The sequence below is a fragment of the Arvicola amphibius genome, chromosome X (genome assembly GCF_903992535.2).
Source record: "Arvicola amphibius chromosome X, mArvAmp1.2, whole genome shotgun sequence".
Taxonomy (NCBI): Eukaryota; Metazoa; Chordata; class Mammalia; order Rodentia; family Cricetidae; genus Arvicola; species Arvicola amphibius.
The window spans coordinates 82,619,708-82,637,347 of record NC_052065.1 but is presented as its reverse complement, the minus strand read 5'-3'; the positions used below and the strand labels follow the sequence as shown (position 1 = coordinate 82,637,347).

Genomic DNA, 17,640 nt, shown 5'->3' with positions numbered 1-17,640 from the left:
GATCATCTCCGCAGCACCAGCAGATGAGGCTGGGCAGGTCACACTTGGGCAGCAGGACCACTTCTCTGCAGCTCACATAGAAAACATAATCGAAACGGCCTGGATACAGGGTCCCTTTGGCCCAGTCCTGCACCAGTTTTTTGACCTGTGTTGTCTTCCCGGTGCCTGCAGATCCTTGCATCACGACTATGGGCGGGGCTGAGTAGGACTCCGCCTCCGGAGCAAATAAAGCATCCACCCTGACTTGACCCAACTCCTGTTGCAGGTCCGAACCGGAAGGTGATTCAGGACTCCCTGGACTGGACGTGGCCACCAGGAGCAGCTCGCTGCAGCTGCTGTTAACACCCCAATCTGGCCTCTCCTCCAAGCAGCGCACGTGCTCTCTGTAGATTTCTCTGTAATCTGAGTAACGCAAATGGGGTTTTGGGTGTCGGAAGGAGAACAACAAAATGCAAACAGACCCTTCAAACCCTGAAAAAAAAAAATCATCAAATGTCTATCTAATTACCTCAAATTTTAGTTTAAAACACTATTCATTTAAAATGTTTACACTGGTGCTTGTTTTCAACTTTAGTCTTCTAATGCTTAAAAAGTGATTTGTTTTTTTTTTTAGTATTTCCACAGGTCTTGTCTATGCCATGGTTAGGACACTGATCAGTACCTTTCTACCTTGAATTACAATTCTTTTTCTTTTCTTTTCTCTTTTTTGAGACTTATTTTATGTGTGTTCCCTCAGAGGCCAGAAGGGTATGTCATATTCCATAGAACTTGAGTTAAATACAGTTGTGAGCAACCATGTAGGTGCTGAGAACCTTCCTTTGCAAAAGCAGTAAATGCTTTAAACTGCTGAGTTATTCCTTCTATTGTTCCAATTATGTTTGTGTCTCTCCCCCAGGCTGAGATCTCGAAGGCATTAGGTATATTCAGTTCATAACTTTGTCCTCAAAAGGTGGCTTTTTTGAGTAGGTACACACTGACTAGAACAGCCACACCAGGGTTAGGGACTGAGGAAGCATAAGCAAAATGCAAACTTAATAAGTTAATAGCTTGTATGCTATGCACATAAACATTAAAAAGTAAAATTATTGGCTGGACCTCAATTTACCAAGGTATAGGTGAAAATATTCTCTGTAGCTCTACTAGCCAAAATATAAGGTCATCATGACTAAAAATTAAACTCTGGCTAATCTTCAAGAAGTCGGCACAAAGTCATGGTTTGTATAATTCATGTATTTGCAAGTATTTTTTCTGCAGAGGATACTAACTATAATTATATATTTACTTGTGGCTACTGGGATCCTAAACATCTAAATCAATTCTCTGTAAATGGGATCTTTGGCTATAGCATTCTTTCGCTATAAATCAAAAGTGTATAGCACATTACATGTATGGTATATTCATCAACTTCCAGCTTTCCATATGTTTTTCAACTCTTGGCCTTAAGCTCAAATTCCCCTGTTGTGGATATTCTGTTTGTTTGGACTCCTTATTTGGGTCTTGGGGAGAAAGATAATATATTTGATTGCTGGAGTAAACTATGACAAAGGAAACAATGGGTAGGCCAGGTCTGGGATCCTATCATTTAATTTATAGATCTGCTTATTGCATTGTCCAGTACTTTATCTTGAAGACGGACCACTCACAAGGAGGAATTATTTTTAAGTTATCCTGAGAATAAAAACCTGCCATTCTTCATTACTTGTGCTGGACATTCATCCCTCTGAGCATCTGAAGCCCTTTTGCTTTAGTACTATACAAAACATACAAATATCTCTGCAAAAACCAGTTCGTGTGGAGCATGTGAATTGCTGTTCTGACTTTTTAGTTGTATAAACATTTCTCTACTATTCTGATGAGCAGAGTGCATGGATGCAAAGAAGAATCTTAAGTATGCGAGTCTTTGAAGACAGTTCATATGTACTTGAACTGGCCCTTCCACAAACACTCTTGAAAGCTCTGTTTAGTGAAAGCTTTCCTTCAAATGTCCTCACATCCCCTTGACACTTCACTATCTATACCTTTTCATTCATATTTAGTGTGAATCATAGACAGTACAACATTTAATGCAAATCTAAGCTTTATTGAATTAGTAGGCATTATATAGAGATTGCAAGTCGTTATTGGTCCAGCACAGATACAGGTGTTTGTTCCGAGGCTAAATGAGAGCACAAATCGACAGTTTTACTGCTGCTTGAACTATTTCTTTAAGGTGGCTTGATACGGACACAATCTCCCTCAATACCCATTCAACACAGTCTTTGCTTTCACCTCTCCCTTCAGCAGAGGGATTCACAATATCTAAAGGAAGCTTTTAAAGAACCCTTCTGTATCAGAGGTAGTTTTGTGCCTGCATTATGCATCAGAGAAGACATCTGAACAAAGACTCCATAAAAAGGGCAGAAGAGATACACTAGAGCAGAGTTGAGATCCATGAATTTTTTCAACTAATTGGCTACAGTGGCAAAAGTATCAACCAAAATTTAGAATAGCCTTTTGTCTATTTAACAACAAAGCATGCAGTAGCCTGTGCAGACAGCAGCTTTTTAATAACAACCTTAAATCTGGCTTGAGCACCAAGGATGCATTTTCAAAAGTATAAAGTACATTTATATGCAGTGACTACTGTAGTGGTTGAATTATGCCCCGTTCCACAAAAAGACAGGTTTATTCATGTGCTAATCACCAGAATTTGAGATATTACCATATTTGGTTAAGCAGGTATTGGGAGGTGTAACTAAATTTAGGTTCTGAAAATGAGGATGTGATCATAGATAATCTGGATGGGTCAACAAAACTATCCTTACAAGAGAGAGGGAGAGGTAGATTACATATACAGAGGGGATGGTGTTGAAAAGGCAGATGAAGTCACAATCCAAGGACTAATGAAAATCACACAAAAAGAGGCAAAGAATGGTTTTTCTACCCGAGCCCACAGAGGAGTGCTGTCCTGTCAATATCTTGGCTTTGGATTTGTGACCTTAAAAACACTACAGAACCAGAAATCTACTATTTTTTCCCACTATGTTGTGGGAATCTGTTACAGTAACCATAGGATCCTAATAGAAATTTTAGTATGAGGTGGGGTATTGCTATGACAAATATCTACAGATGGGAAAGGGGTTTTGGAATGGGCTACTGGGTGGAAGGTGAAACAATTTTAGATGACGAACTTAACAGAGAAACTATAGATTGCCTGAGCCAAACCACTGTTGGGAATGTCGATGTTAAAGGCATTTCTAGTGAGGGCACAAAGGGAAATGAATATTGTATTGGGACCTGGAAGAAAGGCAATTGTTATTATACAGCAGCAAAAAAGAAAAGAAACTAAACAACAACTTATCCGAATTTTCTACCGTAGTTTTGTGGAAAGCCAGTCTTGATCCTGTAAGTGATAAAGTCGGGTATTTAACTAAGGAGTTTGGCAAGCCAAGTGTTGGAGGCATGAGCTAATTCATTCTTGCTGGGAGTGGGCCAGCATACTTAAGGGAGTGGGGAGGAGAAAGAAGGATAATATATGAGATATGAAGGTAAAATGGGAGTTACTGATGGGACGGTAACAGGGGGTAGTGGTGGAAGTGAGGGCAGGGGGATGGAAGGTGGGGAGAATAATCAAAAGAAAAACAAAATGTTAATGAAAATGTCACAGTGAAACTCATTACTTTTTACTAATTTAAAAAATAGTTAAATAGGAGGAAATGAAAACGTTAAGGAAAGAAAAAGAGGAGGTAAATTGAAGAAAGAGCCATTATGTCAATAAGGAAACAGCATTTAATTTGGTAAATTTTGTTAATCTTAAAGATGGTAAAATGAGGAAATTCTGCATGAAGATATGCTTTGGAGTTAAGGTGAAGGATGTGGCCTACCAGTTTTTAAAGAATAGCAAGCCCTGAATAGATCAGGCACACATTCCTGGATTCATTCAACTATCTCAAAGAAAACCACACATAGAGCTGAAACTATGAAAAAACTGTGAGGATGCCAGTGCACACCTTTTCCCCAGAACATGGGAGGCAAAGGCAGGTGGATCTGTGTGAGTTCAAGGCCAGCCTGGTTTACAAGAGCTAGTTCTAGGTCGTGCTTCAGAGCTACAGAGAAACCCTGTCTCGAAAAACCAAAAACCAAAAACCAAAAAACTGTGAGGTTGGATTGACATGACATATTTGGAACTCACATGTGATTTTTGAGAATGCAATAATTATCAGAATACTTTTGGCTTGGCTTGAAAGGAACAGATAGGAGGAAATGAGAGAAGGCTGCCAGATAGATCACTATGGTCAGAAAACAAGCTAATAAAATTACTCATCTGCAAAATGTGATAACTTTCAGATTAGTAAAAGAAGTACCCCCAAGGTAAAAACAACTGTGGGTACAAAGGCAGAGACCTGAGACCTGGAGCAGAGGTCTAGCCCTATATCCAAAAGAAAAGAGCTGCAGTTCCAAAGGGTGATGTCTGAGACAGAAAGCCATCACCACGCCTTGACACCTATGGACAACTTGTTTGGCTGGTTGTTTGGAAAACTGTTGGGGCAGATGACTCCTTTCCGTTCTTTCTCTTTTGGAGCAGGAGTTCCTCTGTTATTAGTCCATGCCTGCACTAGTGCTATTTTAGGAGAGAATAATTCATTTTTATTTGTTCTCTCATTGTTCCAGGATTGGGAATACCTAAATATCATTCATACTTCATTAGACAATCTAGATTAGATTTGGAACTAATGGCATTTGGGTGAAATTTTGAAGTTAGGGGTTACTTTTGAGCCTGGAGAACATTGAGATGAGGTGAATGCATTTTACATATGGGACAAACATACATTTTGGGGGGTCAGTTGGCAGACAGGTGGGAAGAAGAGTCATGCAGATATCAGGAAATTCAGGATCAGTGGTGAGATCATCCATTTTTAACATGGTGGTCTCTAAATGTCACCATCAGCATCCTTACAAGAGAGGCAGAGAGACACCAGGTACACAGAAAAAAAGGTAATGTGAAGAGGAACAGAAAAATGTGGCCATAAGCTACACAGTGCCTTTGGCCATCCAAAGATGAACAAGGCTAAGAAGGGGCCTCTGCTGTAGCCTCTGGAGGTAGTATGGATGGTCTGATGCCCAGATGTCAAGCCTCTAGCCTCCAGGACCATGGGAGAATACATTGCTGTGGTTTTAAACCATCAGATTTACTGTCAAGCATTACAGTAGCCAAAGGAAAACATACTGATCAGCTAGCTTGTTAGGTAACATTCCAGAAAAAAAGTTGTAGAAATGGCATTTCTCATCTGTGGCAGAAATAAACAAAAATAAAAATAAAAAAATTCAGCCTAATTTGGTTTTATTTTAAAAATTGCACTATGTATTTCTTTTTGGATGATACTCTTCAACCTAAAATAAAAAGTGCAAGTGGCTGGAACAGGACTACTGTAATTCCTAAAAGTTAACTATGTGTCCCCTGAAAGGTTTTTTAACATTTGTGAAAAGCATGTGGAATGCATTTAAATACAAATATATAATTTACCAATAAATGTACTTCATTCATTCCTGTTTACAAACTAGAAAATAAGGCAAGTTCACATCTGGAAAAGGTGATACACATCAGTATTTCAACCTTGTCCAGTTAGGTAATATGGCAGGGCAAATGCCCCAAATTTCAGTCAACGTTTACATTTCAAGATCAATTTTCTACAGCCTGAAAAGCTATAAAAAATAAAACACAAAACCTCAAATAAGCCATACCACAATATTTCAGAAAATACTTTGTAAAGTCAAAAAATGCATACAGTAGTTATTTACATCAATTAGTAGAACTTAAATTTTGTGGTTATTGTTTTAAAAAGTATGGGAAAGTGGCATGTTTTTAAGTGTGTATGCGTGTGTGTGTGTGTGTGTGTGTGTGTGTGTGTGTGTGAGAGAGAGAGAGAGAGAGAGAGAGAGAGAGAGAGAGAGAGAGAGATTTTCACTTAAGAAAAAAAATGACACCGTGGACTTCCCACAGGGCAGGGAACCCTTACTGCTCTTCCGACTGGAGAGGGAGGGGAAGGGGAGTGGGGGTGTGGGGGAAGGGGGAGGGAAATGGGAGGCGGGGAGGAGGCAGAAATTTTTAATAAAAAATAATAATAATAAAAAAGAAAAAAAATGAAAAAACCCTCAGACATTGTTACCTTCTGATTTCTCTATTATAGCAGCTTCAGAGTATTTTGAATTATAATACCCAAGTAAGAATGCACTAGGATGAAAGGCAACAGTTTAAATTAATATACATCAGTATAAAGATGCTGTGAGCTACTGGTCACTTGTTTACATTATCTCAGAAGGTGGCTTGCTAAGTCAGTCATTTGTTCTTTTCTCTGAATGTCTATAATGTGCTTTGGGGAAATAGAATTTTCTACATAAGAAATATACATACAAGCAATCTTTTACAGCAATCACAATCATCTGCATGAATTAGTCTTGAAATTACACTCCAGACAAGTTATACCAATTATTACAAATGCACATTGTAAGCAAATAGACAAGTTAAGTATAACTTCTGCTCTCTCACATATTTAAAACAATGCCGAGCTTCTTTATCTACTAGTGTTGTTTTGGCAGCATCACTGAAATGTGTTAATAATATAAGGTAAGTAAGTATGGTGATGACAGAGAGGTTTACCTTGTTACAGGATATGGAATTACTGTAGTAAGAGATATAAGCACACACACATGCATGCACACGTGCGTACATACATGCACATGCATGCACACACACACACACGTGTGCACACACACCCACACACCCGCACACATGCACAGATACTTGCTTTTACTTCAACTACCAAAGTAGAACAGGTAAAGGGGTGGAAAGGGAGATAAAACAATTGACCTTTACAAAGTTTTCTACTGCCTGCTGCATAATGAAATCCCTTTCCTCCCTCTGGACTCTTCTGCAGTTCTATTCCCTAACTCTCAGGGATGAAGGGAGAAAGAAGCACTAGAGTGAAGAACCAGGAATCAATATTTTCCTCTCAAATCTAAATAAAGGCAATAGAATTTTCAGGCTCATCCCTAGCATATGCATGAAGTGTAGAGGTTTTCTCAAAAATAGCTTTCCAAAGAATTTCTATAAGGCAGATATCTATGCAGAATTAGAACACTTTTTAAATAAAGTTGAAATCTAGCTGATTTTGTTAAACTTTAGTTTATTTTTAGTAATGACAAGTGCCTGCGATATCATGCTGAAACACTAAACTAATGGTAAGATTAATTTCTGCCAAATAGATGAATCCATCAGCTTTCACTTGAAATCAGTTCTAAATACCTTACTGGGGCTTCTCTTTCAGAGTGTGCTATTCGCACCCATTCTCTTGGACTTTACAGTATATACATACACACGAAGAGCTAGAAGTAGACACTGAAAAAGTCCTCCTATCTATTCCCCTTTCCTTCTCTTTATTTTATTTTATTTTTTGGACAGTGGGGTGGGGTGGGTAGGTGTAACCTAGAAATTTCAGTTTTACATTCTTTGACAGACCGGAATGTTTGTAGGAGCCTTAGGATTCTTCTATTTTCTTTTTATACTTTTCTCTCCACAGTCAGGTAATGTCTCCAAATGTCAAGTAATGTGGGTCTTTACACTACGGAGGAACAACTGTTTCTAATCAGGACAGCTGGGTTCGGATTAGTAGACTTGCAGTACTCCTACAAATACCTATTACTTCACCCAGCTCAGCTTGACCTTTGTGGAAATGCATTTATTTCCAATCAAACCCTTGAGTGTATATTTTGTTTTTCTCAAGATGGATGATTTTGTTTTCTTAAATGTCTCCATTCTTTTTGGCATCAGGAATCACTTGGATGACATGGCTCCATTGTGGCGAGAGCGTGATCTTTCCAGAGGGGCCCGTCTGTTATCTGTAGGACAAAGAAAAGAAGAAGGGAACACACGGTGAGCTTTAGATTCTGACTGTTGCACAGTGTCAGGTTGAGAGAGGTTTTCAAACAGTCTTGAAAAATCACTTCAAATGAATATGGAAATAAGCTGCAAAGAGCCTGGATCTGAGGCATTTGCACTGCAGCTGCCAGGCTGAGTTCAAGAGTTCTGCAATCAGCAAGAAATGATTTTTCTTGGTAAGCAGAGGCAGAGTGATAAAAGCAATGGAAGAATTCTCTCAAGCACAGACCTCTTGGAAATAAGCAGGTGACAACAAAATTCCCTGGTAAAGATGTTAAATTGAAAAGATCTATGTACAGTGCCTTTTGTTAAAAACCTCTTCAATTCCCCATGAGTTTTCAATTTGTATGCTGGCTACCTCTAAAGGACATCAGTATATGCAGAGTGGAGGAGGGAAAGACGATTTTTTAAAAAAAAAACAATGATTGCAATATATGGCAATCAAAGTAGCTACTGAGTTTGCCTGATTGTATGATATAAAGAAATTCAATACATTATATAGTCATTATGGAAATGAATAATGAATGGGACCTATTCTTGGTCCCATTCCCCTACACATCACAGGAAGAATAATCACTGTAGAGATGACTGTTGGCACAAAACTTGGAAAGCAAAGTTTAAAAGCACTGAAAGTTGCTGAAAATAGTTTCAGTTTTAATAAGGAAAAGGCTTACAGCTCTGCATTGTGATGATCACTACTACATTATTATCACCTCTGTTTTATGCTCAGCTTAAATGCAATGGATGTGGGTGAAAATCTCTTCCTGGCAAAAGCATAATATACTTAGATTTTCTATTTAGAATGAGACTCAGTCCCTAGAAATAATGACAACCACCAGCACTTACATAAATGCTAACACTTTACACTAGTTAATTTGCTAATTCACACAACATCCCCGGGAGGTAAGCCCATTTCATTCCATCCTATTATCTCTGCTTTAGTGATGAAGGTTACACAGCAAATCAATGGTATGATAGGAGATTATAATGCAAAGTTAATGTCTAAATGTCAGGCCTGCTTTGTTCAGAAGAAGACATTGGATCCTCCCAAGCTGCTCTTCATTTCCTCACTAAGATGATGATGGCCCACTAGCATATCCTGTCTCTCCATGAGGAGGCTGGCCCGAGAAGTGCTGAGGTTTTGACGTGATGCCTTTCTGGGTTGTACTATCATTTCTTGACTAATTCCTGGTAGTCTGTGGTCAATACGCAGCAAAATTTTCTTCCCCCCCCCTGACCTTGGCTTCATTAATACCACCTTGTGAGTGCTCTGAGCAAACTAGTCAGAAGCTTAAAGCATACTCAATGCTTCAGAATGCAATCATATTGCAGAAAGGTGAAGAAGCAAGAGGCTTTCTACTTGGAGATACATCTGAGTGATGGATTATTTGGGGACTCCTTTTGAAGATACCATTAAAAGATCCATTATTTAATTTGTGATATGGATCACAATTCAGCTAAAAATGTGAAGATAACACTCCTGGATAAAAGGCTTATTACTTAGATGGCTCAGGTTTGCATACAGATTAGTTTGGGACTTCTTAGAAGACATTTAAAACTTAATCTACAACCAGATGATTCCCATTTCATTGCAAACATTAAAATTTCAGTTTTGTTCTTATATGCAAGAATGATGGCAGGATTCCCACAGGGTTCTGCCAGCTCTCTGAAAGAAGTTGGTGCATTGGGGATCCTACAAGCTGAAGTCAACAGGTATCTGTGCTTCCCTCCAGAAACACCTCTGACACCCTGTAAGATAACCATTACCTAGTGGATCACCGCCAAAACTCCAGCATCACAGCATTAAATGATAGGATGTAAGGATTCATATCAACTTGCAATTTACTGAAGGCATTTGGTGTGAGAAAATGCTTTTGAGCCAAAGCAAACTGACTAAAGGACATTAAAGCTTTTGAAAAGTGGAATGAGCATTGGTTCAGGATCCAAACTTGGCCTTATAACAGATAGAAAAGAGAACTATTTTAGATTTTCTTTTTCTGTCCTTTTGATCTCTTCCGTTTAGGAGCCTAAGAGGTTCCCAACATAATAAGATAATTACATGAAGAAGCAATTCTGTAAAGGTCACAACTTATATTTTTGAAATGTCAACCTACAATCTTGTTTATGAAGAAAAAGCCATTTAAAACAATGGCAACATTGCTGATTTAAACTTTTAAAAATTAATTTCCAGTTCTTTACATTTATGTTAAACCTAATTTTTCATAAACATACTTTTGTACCATAAAGTTCTACAGATCAATCCTTAAGTGGAATAAATGGGTCTCATAAAATACACATATACATGCACACAAACACACACACACTTTCTTTCACAGACACACACACTTCTGTATTTCCATATGTATACATAGATCTGTCTTCACATTATGATGGCTAATAATTTAGTGATGACAAATTTTCATGCTCAAGACTGACTTCATCTTGGAATAAGAGATTGAAATATCACTGAGTGGATTATGTGAAACATAACTTCTATATTTATGGTATTCACTACTAACAGACCTTTCAAGTCAGCATCACATTTATAGAAAAAGAAGGACTCTTCAGTATAAGCTGCCACCACAGTGTTTTTGATCTTGAACTCAAGTTTTTTTTAAAGACATTATTCTTTAGAGGACAACAGAGGCACATTACATTATGATATCATTGCTATCACTGATATTAGGTATCATTGCTGTCAGAGGGAACAGAGTAATTGGGGTGATTGTGAAACTGATGGCAGTTTTTGTTTGGAAACAGGTGGAGGAAGTAGGTGATGTGCTATATGATTTGAGGGCTTGATAAGACCTACTCAGAATCAAGTTCATTTCCTAGTCTACCAGAATTTGGTAAGCAAACCCAAGCTGATTCTCCTTATATGTGAGAGACACATCTTTGAAATAAACTCTTATATGTAGGTGAGGAGCTTCTGATGCTACTACGGAGGTTGATATCTTTAAAGATTAGCATTGAAGAAAAGGGTATACCTTTACAAAGATGCATGCTATGGAGGCAGTGGTCTTCAGGGAATCTTCCAGATCTTTACCAAAGGAGAAGTTAAGCCCATGTCTTGGCTTTAATGTGGTTCTGTGCCTTCTATTAGGTTACCTGTTTCAAACTAATGGCAAAGCTGTCCTTATTGTCCTAAAAGCAAGAAGCTCCATGCCTTCTCTAAGCAAAGGTATATGTGGCATTCATCTCTAAACCTTGTTGAGTACTGTAGTAAATGAATTAAACACACTGTCATACTAACTGTTCTAGAATCTGCTCATGCAATCATTTATTTAGTGACTATGCAAACAACACATAATGTAGAAAATATACAAATGTCATTAGGTTTTAGATCTCTACCCAAACCTATGTCAATAATTTTGTTGTTTTTGTAAATGCCAAGTAAAATGACCAAAGAATAAAGACAGATCAGACATAGCCCAAAACTAAGAGGACAAAAGCCAGACTAGAAGTCTCAGTTTTGCAGTATGCAACCTGCATGTGTGCAGTCAAAGCTCTAATAAAGAGTATGCCCAGGACTCTATCTTTCATACTACATGAGATGATCAAGTTGAGACTGAAACTATGAGAAAAAGGGTCAAGTCCACTACCAATTCCTCTCATAGTGTAATGTGCCTCTGTTGTCCTCTAAAGAAATGTTTTAAAAAAAAAAAACAAAAAACAAAAAACTTGAGTTCAAGATCAAAAACACTATGATGACAGCTTATACTGAAGAGGATGTGGGTTAATGGGAATGGTCCTCCATTGCTGGTGGGAGTGCAAACTGGTACAGCCACTTTGGAAATCAGTATGGCGATTTCTCAGAAAGTTAGGAAACAATTGAACTCAAGATCCTGCAGTATTGCTGTTGGGTATATACCCAAAAGATGCTCCATCATACCACAAGGACATGTGCTCAACTATGTTCACAGCAGCATTACATTATTTGTAATATCCAGAGCCTGGAAGCTACCTAGATGCCCCTTAACTGAAAAATGGATAAAGTATGGTAATTTACTCAATGAAGTACTACTCAGCAGTAAAAAATAACGACATCTTGAAATTTGCAGGAAAATGACTGGATCTAGAAAAAACATATTGAGTGAAGTAACCCAGACCCCGAAAGACAAATATAATATGTATTCACTCATAAGTGGCTTTTAGACATCAAACAAAGGGAAACCATTCTACAGGCCACAACCCCAGAGAAATTAGACAACAAAGAGGATCTTAAGAGAGACATACATGGATCTACATAGGAAGGTGAAAAAGACCAAATATCTTGAGTAAATTGGGAGCATGGGGGTCATGGGAGAGGGTAGAAGAAGAGAGAGGAGGAGGGAGGAGAGTGGAAAAAATATATAGATACATAAAAACAATGAAAAATACCTTGAGCTCAAACTAGACATGCAATGTTTTGTTTTTATCCTTTTCTTGTAAAAATTTTTTATTAAATGTCTGTCATTAAATATATAAATTTTCCATTATTAAATATAATACTGAAAACACAATTTTGAATGGCCTTATATTCATTTTATATTATGCAAATATACCATAATTTACAAGAAACTTCTCTTATGAAGAATATTTAAGCTGATCCCAATATTTTGCTACTATAACAGTGTAGAAATAGTGGAGGAAATGATCATCCTTATAGATACACCCATATGTATGCCCTGTATAGAACAGGCATTACTAAGGTATGCAGAAGTAACCTCAAATGGCATTAGAGAATACTGCATTAATTTAAATCCAATTGAAAAGTACATGAATTTGCCTTATCTCTTTGGGTAATAACCTTTTAAAATGTGCTAATATAAAAAGTAAAAAAATGACATATGATTCATTCTTTTTGCATTTTTTTCAAATATTAGTGAAGTGGAACTTTTCATTCATTTATTTTTCCTTTGCATGTTGGCCTTGTCCTTTGACTGTTTATTGTGCTTAAGATAGCAACTGGTTGAAGTATATATTAGAAATATTTTCCTTAGTTGGTTATTTGCCTATTGTATATTGTGGACTTTTAAGACTGTATGTTTTCATTTTTTTAATACTATTTTTTTGTAGGAAGGTAAGGCCTGCCAGGCCAAGAGGAGCCAACCTGAAGTCTGTCTGGTACTATCAGAGGTCCTGATTGTGTCTAGCCAATGAGGGATGATCAGATGCTGCCTGAGGACCTAGCAACGGGCATTTGTCAGAGGTTCTGTTTGTGCCTAGCCAATGAGGGAGTGATCATGCGATGTCAACAGATTGAAACACCTGGGTGCTAGGAGGGTATGTAAGTTCACCTCCATCCCTGGCTATTAAATAAACCAGTCTGCTGTATGCCTTCATTCTGATTCCTGATGGATGATGTGCTTTCGCGCTTCATCCCTCAAGGAAGATATTAGGTCACAGCTACAAATTTTATGTAATTAAATCTATCAATATTTACATTTGATATCTTCTTTTATTTTCAGCTTTCTCTAATAGACATTTGTCTAATAGACATGTCTCTAATTTCCAGACATTTGGTAAGTATCAAGTCATGACTCTTCACAGTCTTTAAAGCTTAATCCATTCATATTTAATTATTAAAATTATCTTTGATTTATTTTGTTTCACAATTCCAGATAAACTTTTACACTACTTTGTTTCTTGTTTTATTTTTTCTTTACAAAGGACATAGGTTATTCTATCACAATTTGTCGAATAATCATCAATTACTATACAGATTCATTATATCCTTTTGTTATATATTAAAAAATACTGGAGTTTTAACTGGGCGATGGTGGCGCACACCTTTAATCCCAGCACTCAGGAGGCAGAGGCAGGCGGATCTCTGTGAGTTCGAGACCAGCGTGGTCTACAGAGCTAATTCCAGGACAGGCTCCAAAGCCACAGAAAAACCCTGTCTCGAAAAACAAAACAAAACAAAAAAATAAAATATACCGGAGTTTCTATCATTTTGGTATTAGTATTATTCTAAATTTTTATATAAATGCCTTCTAATTTCATTATTTGAGAATAATAATCATTTCTCTTTATCATTATGATTATTATTTCTATTGCAATAATTATTTGGCATACATATTCTCTGTATCCCAAATAGGTCTGAAATTATAATACCCTGGCCTCTGTCTCTTCAATGCTTGGATTATGAATGTGAATTTTATGATATGTTTCTGTGCCTTTGGAAGCTAACTCTCCATTATTTACATTTTCATTTAAAATATACACTTTGGCTGGTAGTATGGCTCAGTGATAGAACACTTGGCTATCATGTGAAAAGCTCTGGGTTTAATTCACACACACACACACAAATACTTTTGAGGCATAGTTCAGTAGTGGACATCATGTTATAATGATAAAGCACCTCAAAAATAACAGACCTTAAACAAAACCAATGGAGCCTAAGTTACCCCTAGTGACAACTCAGTATACAATTGTGAATGTACTGATGCTCAGGTCCATGTGTGTGTCTGTGTCTATGTATCTGTGTATGGTTTCAGGATGGAACAGAGGGCCTCATACATGCTAGGCAAGTGCTTTACCATTGACATATGATACATCCCCAACCACTTTTAGGAATTTCCAGGCTTCTCATTTCTTTGAAAATTCAACAAGGCCTTCCTTTACCCCGCACTGCCTTCTAATCAGTTTTTTGATAGCTTGGCAATTTTTCTTTGGGAAATAGAGCAGAGTCTAGAAGTCTCCAAAAGAGCATCATCAGTTATAGCTAGACAGAAAGTCTTGTTGTTTTGCCCCTGTCAAAAGTGTGAGTAACTGCAATTAAAGTTGTAGTCTAGTTACATATTGATAAAGTCTAGTGCTTCCAATTTGTGAATCTCATGTTCTCATATTTTGTAGTATGTTTCAAATTTTGGACATCTACCAGATATCATTTATCGCACTATATTGACCTGCTTTATTCCAGTGGAATTGTATACTTAGGATATTACTCAAAAATGCATGTGCAAGAGCCAGTCGATTACCTCTCTGCCCAATAATTAAAGAGTTCTAGTCTACCTACTATATTGTCAATGATACTGCAGTGTTTTTGAAGCTAGAAACTGGCCACATTGTGTAATCCATATGCTTTATTACACGAAAATAAATCCATGCAAAGAAAACAGGAACCTAGATTACTGTGGTAGTTCAAGTTGGCAGAAGAGTGGAAAGTTATTTTAATGATGATGGTAATGGAAAGCAATAATGTTAAAACAGTTCAGAGGCTACTGTGACTATAGACACACAACTCCCATTAACTATAATTGGAGTTAAGCACATGTAATGATAACAAAATAGACCCCTAAATGCCTTTCCAATTGGAAAATAAGCAAATACATTCTGAGAAACAGCATGCTTTTGTGTGAAAACTATAGTATTCTAATTGAGATGCACAAATTATTTTCACATTGATATTGCTGAAGATATGATGTTGGTAGTTTTTCTATGTTTAAGGATATAGATCTGCTAGAAGTAATGTCTGTACAAAGAATGTCTTTCCTTTTCTTAATGCTCAGCATTCGTTATGTTATTAAGGGAAAAGTCTCAATAGTTGCAATGGATTTATTAATTCAGGAGCTTGTTATCAGCATGAAACTCTGCTGTGCTAGGGGAAAAACAAATTATATTTTATAAAACTGCAGTACTGAGATTAAATCACCTTTCTATATTTCACTTTCTTCTTATCCTCCCTGCCAGGTAGTAACTCTACTCTCTATCTCTATTATGAACCTCATATTTCGCAAACTACCAAGTCTTGTAGCAATATAAGGGTACATTATCAAATAAACTCAATTATAATAACTTTAGGAAGATGGAAATACAAGATAAAAGTAAAATCACACAGTATAATAATATTACTTTAAGGCATTAAAAACTTAATCCACATTAAGCTACAAATGTAGAATCTATGTGATTCTTACTTTCATCTTTCACAAACACGGTGTTTTTACAACATGTATACTCAACTTGTTGGTATTTTAAATGGCTGACATTTACATAATTGATAACTTGGGTATTTCAAAGAATCTTAGAAAAATGTGGTGCAGATAAAAGAAAATCAGTACACTATTCAGTATTTCAGCTTCCACTGACCTTGCTATTGATTATCTTTGGATTCAATGTCACAGCTAGTGAATACATTTTTTTTTTTAATGTCGTTGGCTTTGTACATTAGTCAAGCATTATATTCACTTCTTTACTAGAGAATGCAAATAGGACCTAAGTCAAATGTACTCTCTGTGAGGATGAGAGTCTATGAGAACATCTGCATATCTAGAAAATATGGAAAATATAAACTAACATACTAGGTAGAAAAAGTTTTACAAGAAATTCTATAAGTGAAACTCATGCTGCGCAGGGCATGCATCATAGTGGCTTTTATGAAGCAGTTTCTTAAAAATTGTTAATGAAGTCATCATCCAGTCACTAGCCATGAATCAGATACAGATCCTTGAATTCACCTTCAGCTATGCTGCTTACATAGGGGGCATACAACATTGCCATGAATATAAGGAAAAAGTTCTTTCTGTCCTTTCATCTAGTGACAAATTGTTACTGCATAAACTATCCACCTGGTACATAACAGGTAACCTTATACATTACTAGGGTGGGAAGGATAAAGGTATCAATAACAATAACATTAAATTAATTATGTGTTTCTTGTTGCATCTACTTCATTTTAAATGCAGTTCCGGCTCCAACTAGAGAAAAATCACATCTCTTGAAAGTAGGAGTTAGAGGTCAGGCAAAACTTTACCCTCATTAGGACTTAAAGAATGTGGCTGACGGTGGAGGAGGACTGAGAAACCAAGGACAACGGCGATGGGCTTGGACTCTACAGCATGGACGGGCTCACTGTGAGCCTTGTCAGTTTGGTTGCTCACCTTCCTGGACTTAGGGGGAGTTGGGAGGACCTTGGACTTAACATAGTGTAGAGAACCCTGATGGCTCTTTGGCCTGGAGAGGGAGGGAGTGGAGGTATGGGTGGAAGGGAGGGGAGGGAAGGGGGAGGAGGAGGGAAGGAGATGGAAATCTTTAATAAAAAAATGAGGAAAAAAATAAAAATAAAATAAAATAAAAAAAGATAGGTGGGATTTAAACAAAAAAGAAATAGAAAGATAGCTGTCAATTTCTGATTAATAAAAAAGTAGGTTTTAGTTCTTTTTATGGCAGACCAGTCAGTTATGCAAATTTTTCTCTTGGGAGTACAAAAAGGGAATGGAAATATAAAAGGAAAATTGGAGTAACTGTAAATCTTAACTTGCTTTTCCCTAAGGAAAAGAATAAAATGACACAATGAAAGGAAAGGAACTGTTTGTATTTGTAGCTGTTGGGACTAAGATGCAATGATAGCTATTTCCATAAATATGTTATTTTAATTTCAATTCTGTTTCTTAAAAACAATTTTCAAGTATTTATACATAAGGTCACAGTTCTATCTCGGAAGGGTGGGAAAGACCAGCAGAAATGGGATTCTCTGAAGTCATCTAAAGAGGTTGTTGAATTCAGCTACATAGCAGTAGCGAGAGTGACCATAGAAGGGATGATCAAGGTGAAGATTACAATGACCTGGGCCAGAGTGTTTGGCAGGGTGAGATATTGAGTAGCCATTTGGTTTGGTGCTGAATAAACTATCTAGCAAATGGCTCTGCAATCTGGGGTCAACTCATTATTATCACCTGTCATCTGTGTGACTTTCTACTTCATGGGTGACATAGATCCCTGTGACTAAGAGTACTTGCCAT

General features: G+C 37.1%; 1 protein-coding gene across 1 annotated transcript in view; it reads right to left on the bottom strand.

Moving 5' to 3' along the window:
• Window positions 1-6,142: 6,142 nt before the first annotated feature.
• Diaph2 (diaphanous related formin 2) overlaps window positions 6,143-17,640 on the bottom strand; it is a 778,808-nt gene continuing 767,310 nt past the window's right edge. The window contains exon 27 of the mRNA XM_038316977.1: window positions 6,143-7,875. Coding sequence (XP_038172905.1) covers window positions 7,811-7,875 — 65 coding nt within the window. The 3' untranslated portion in view covers window positions 6,143-7,810. The remainder of the gene's footprint in view (window positions 7,876-17,640) is intronic.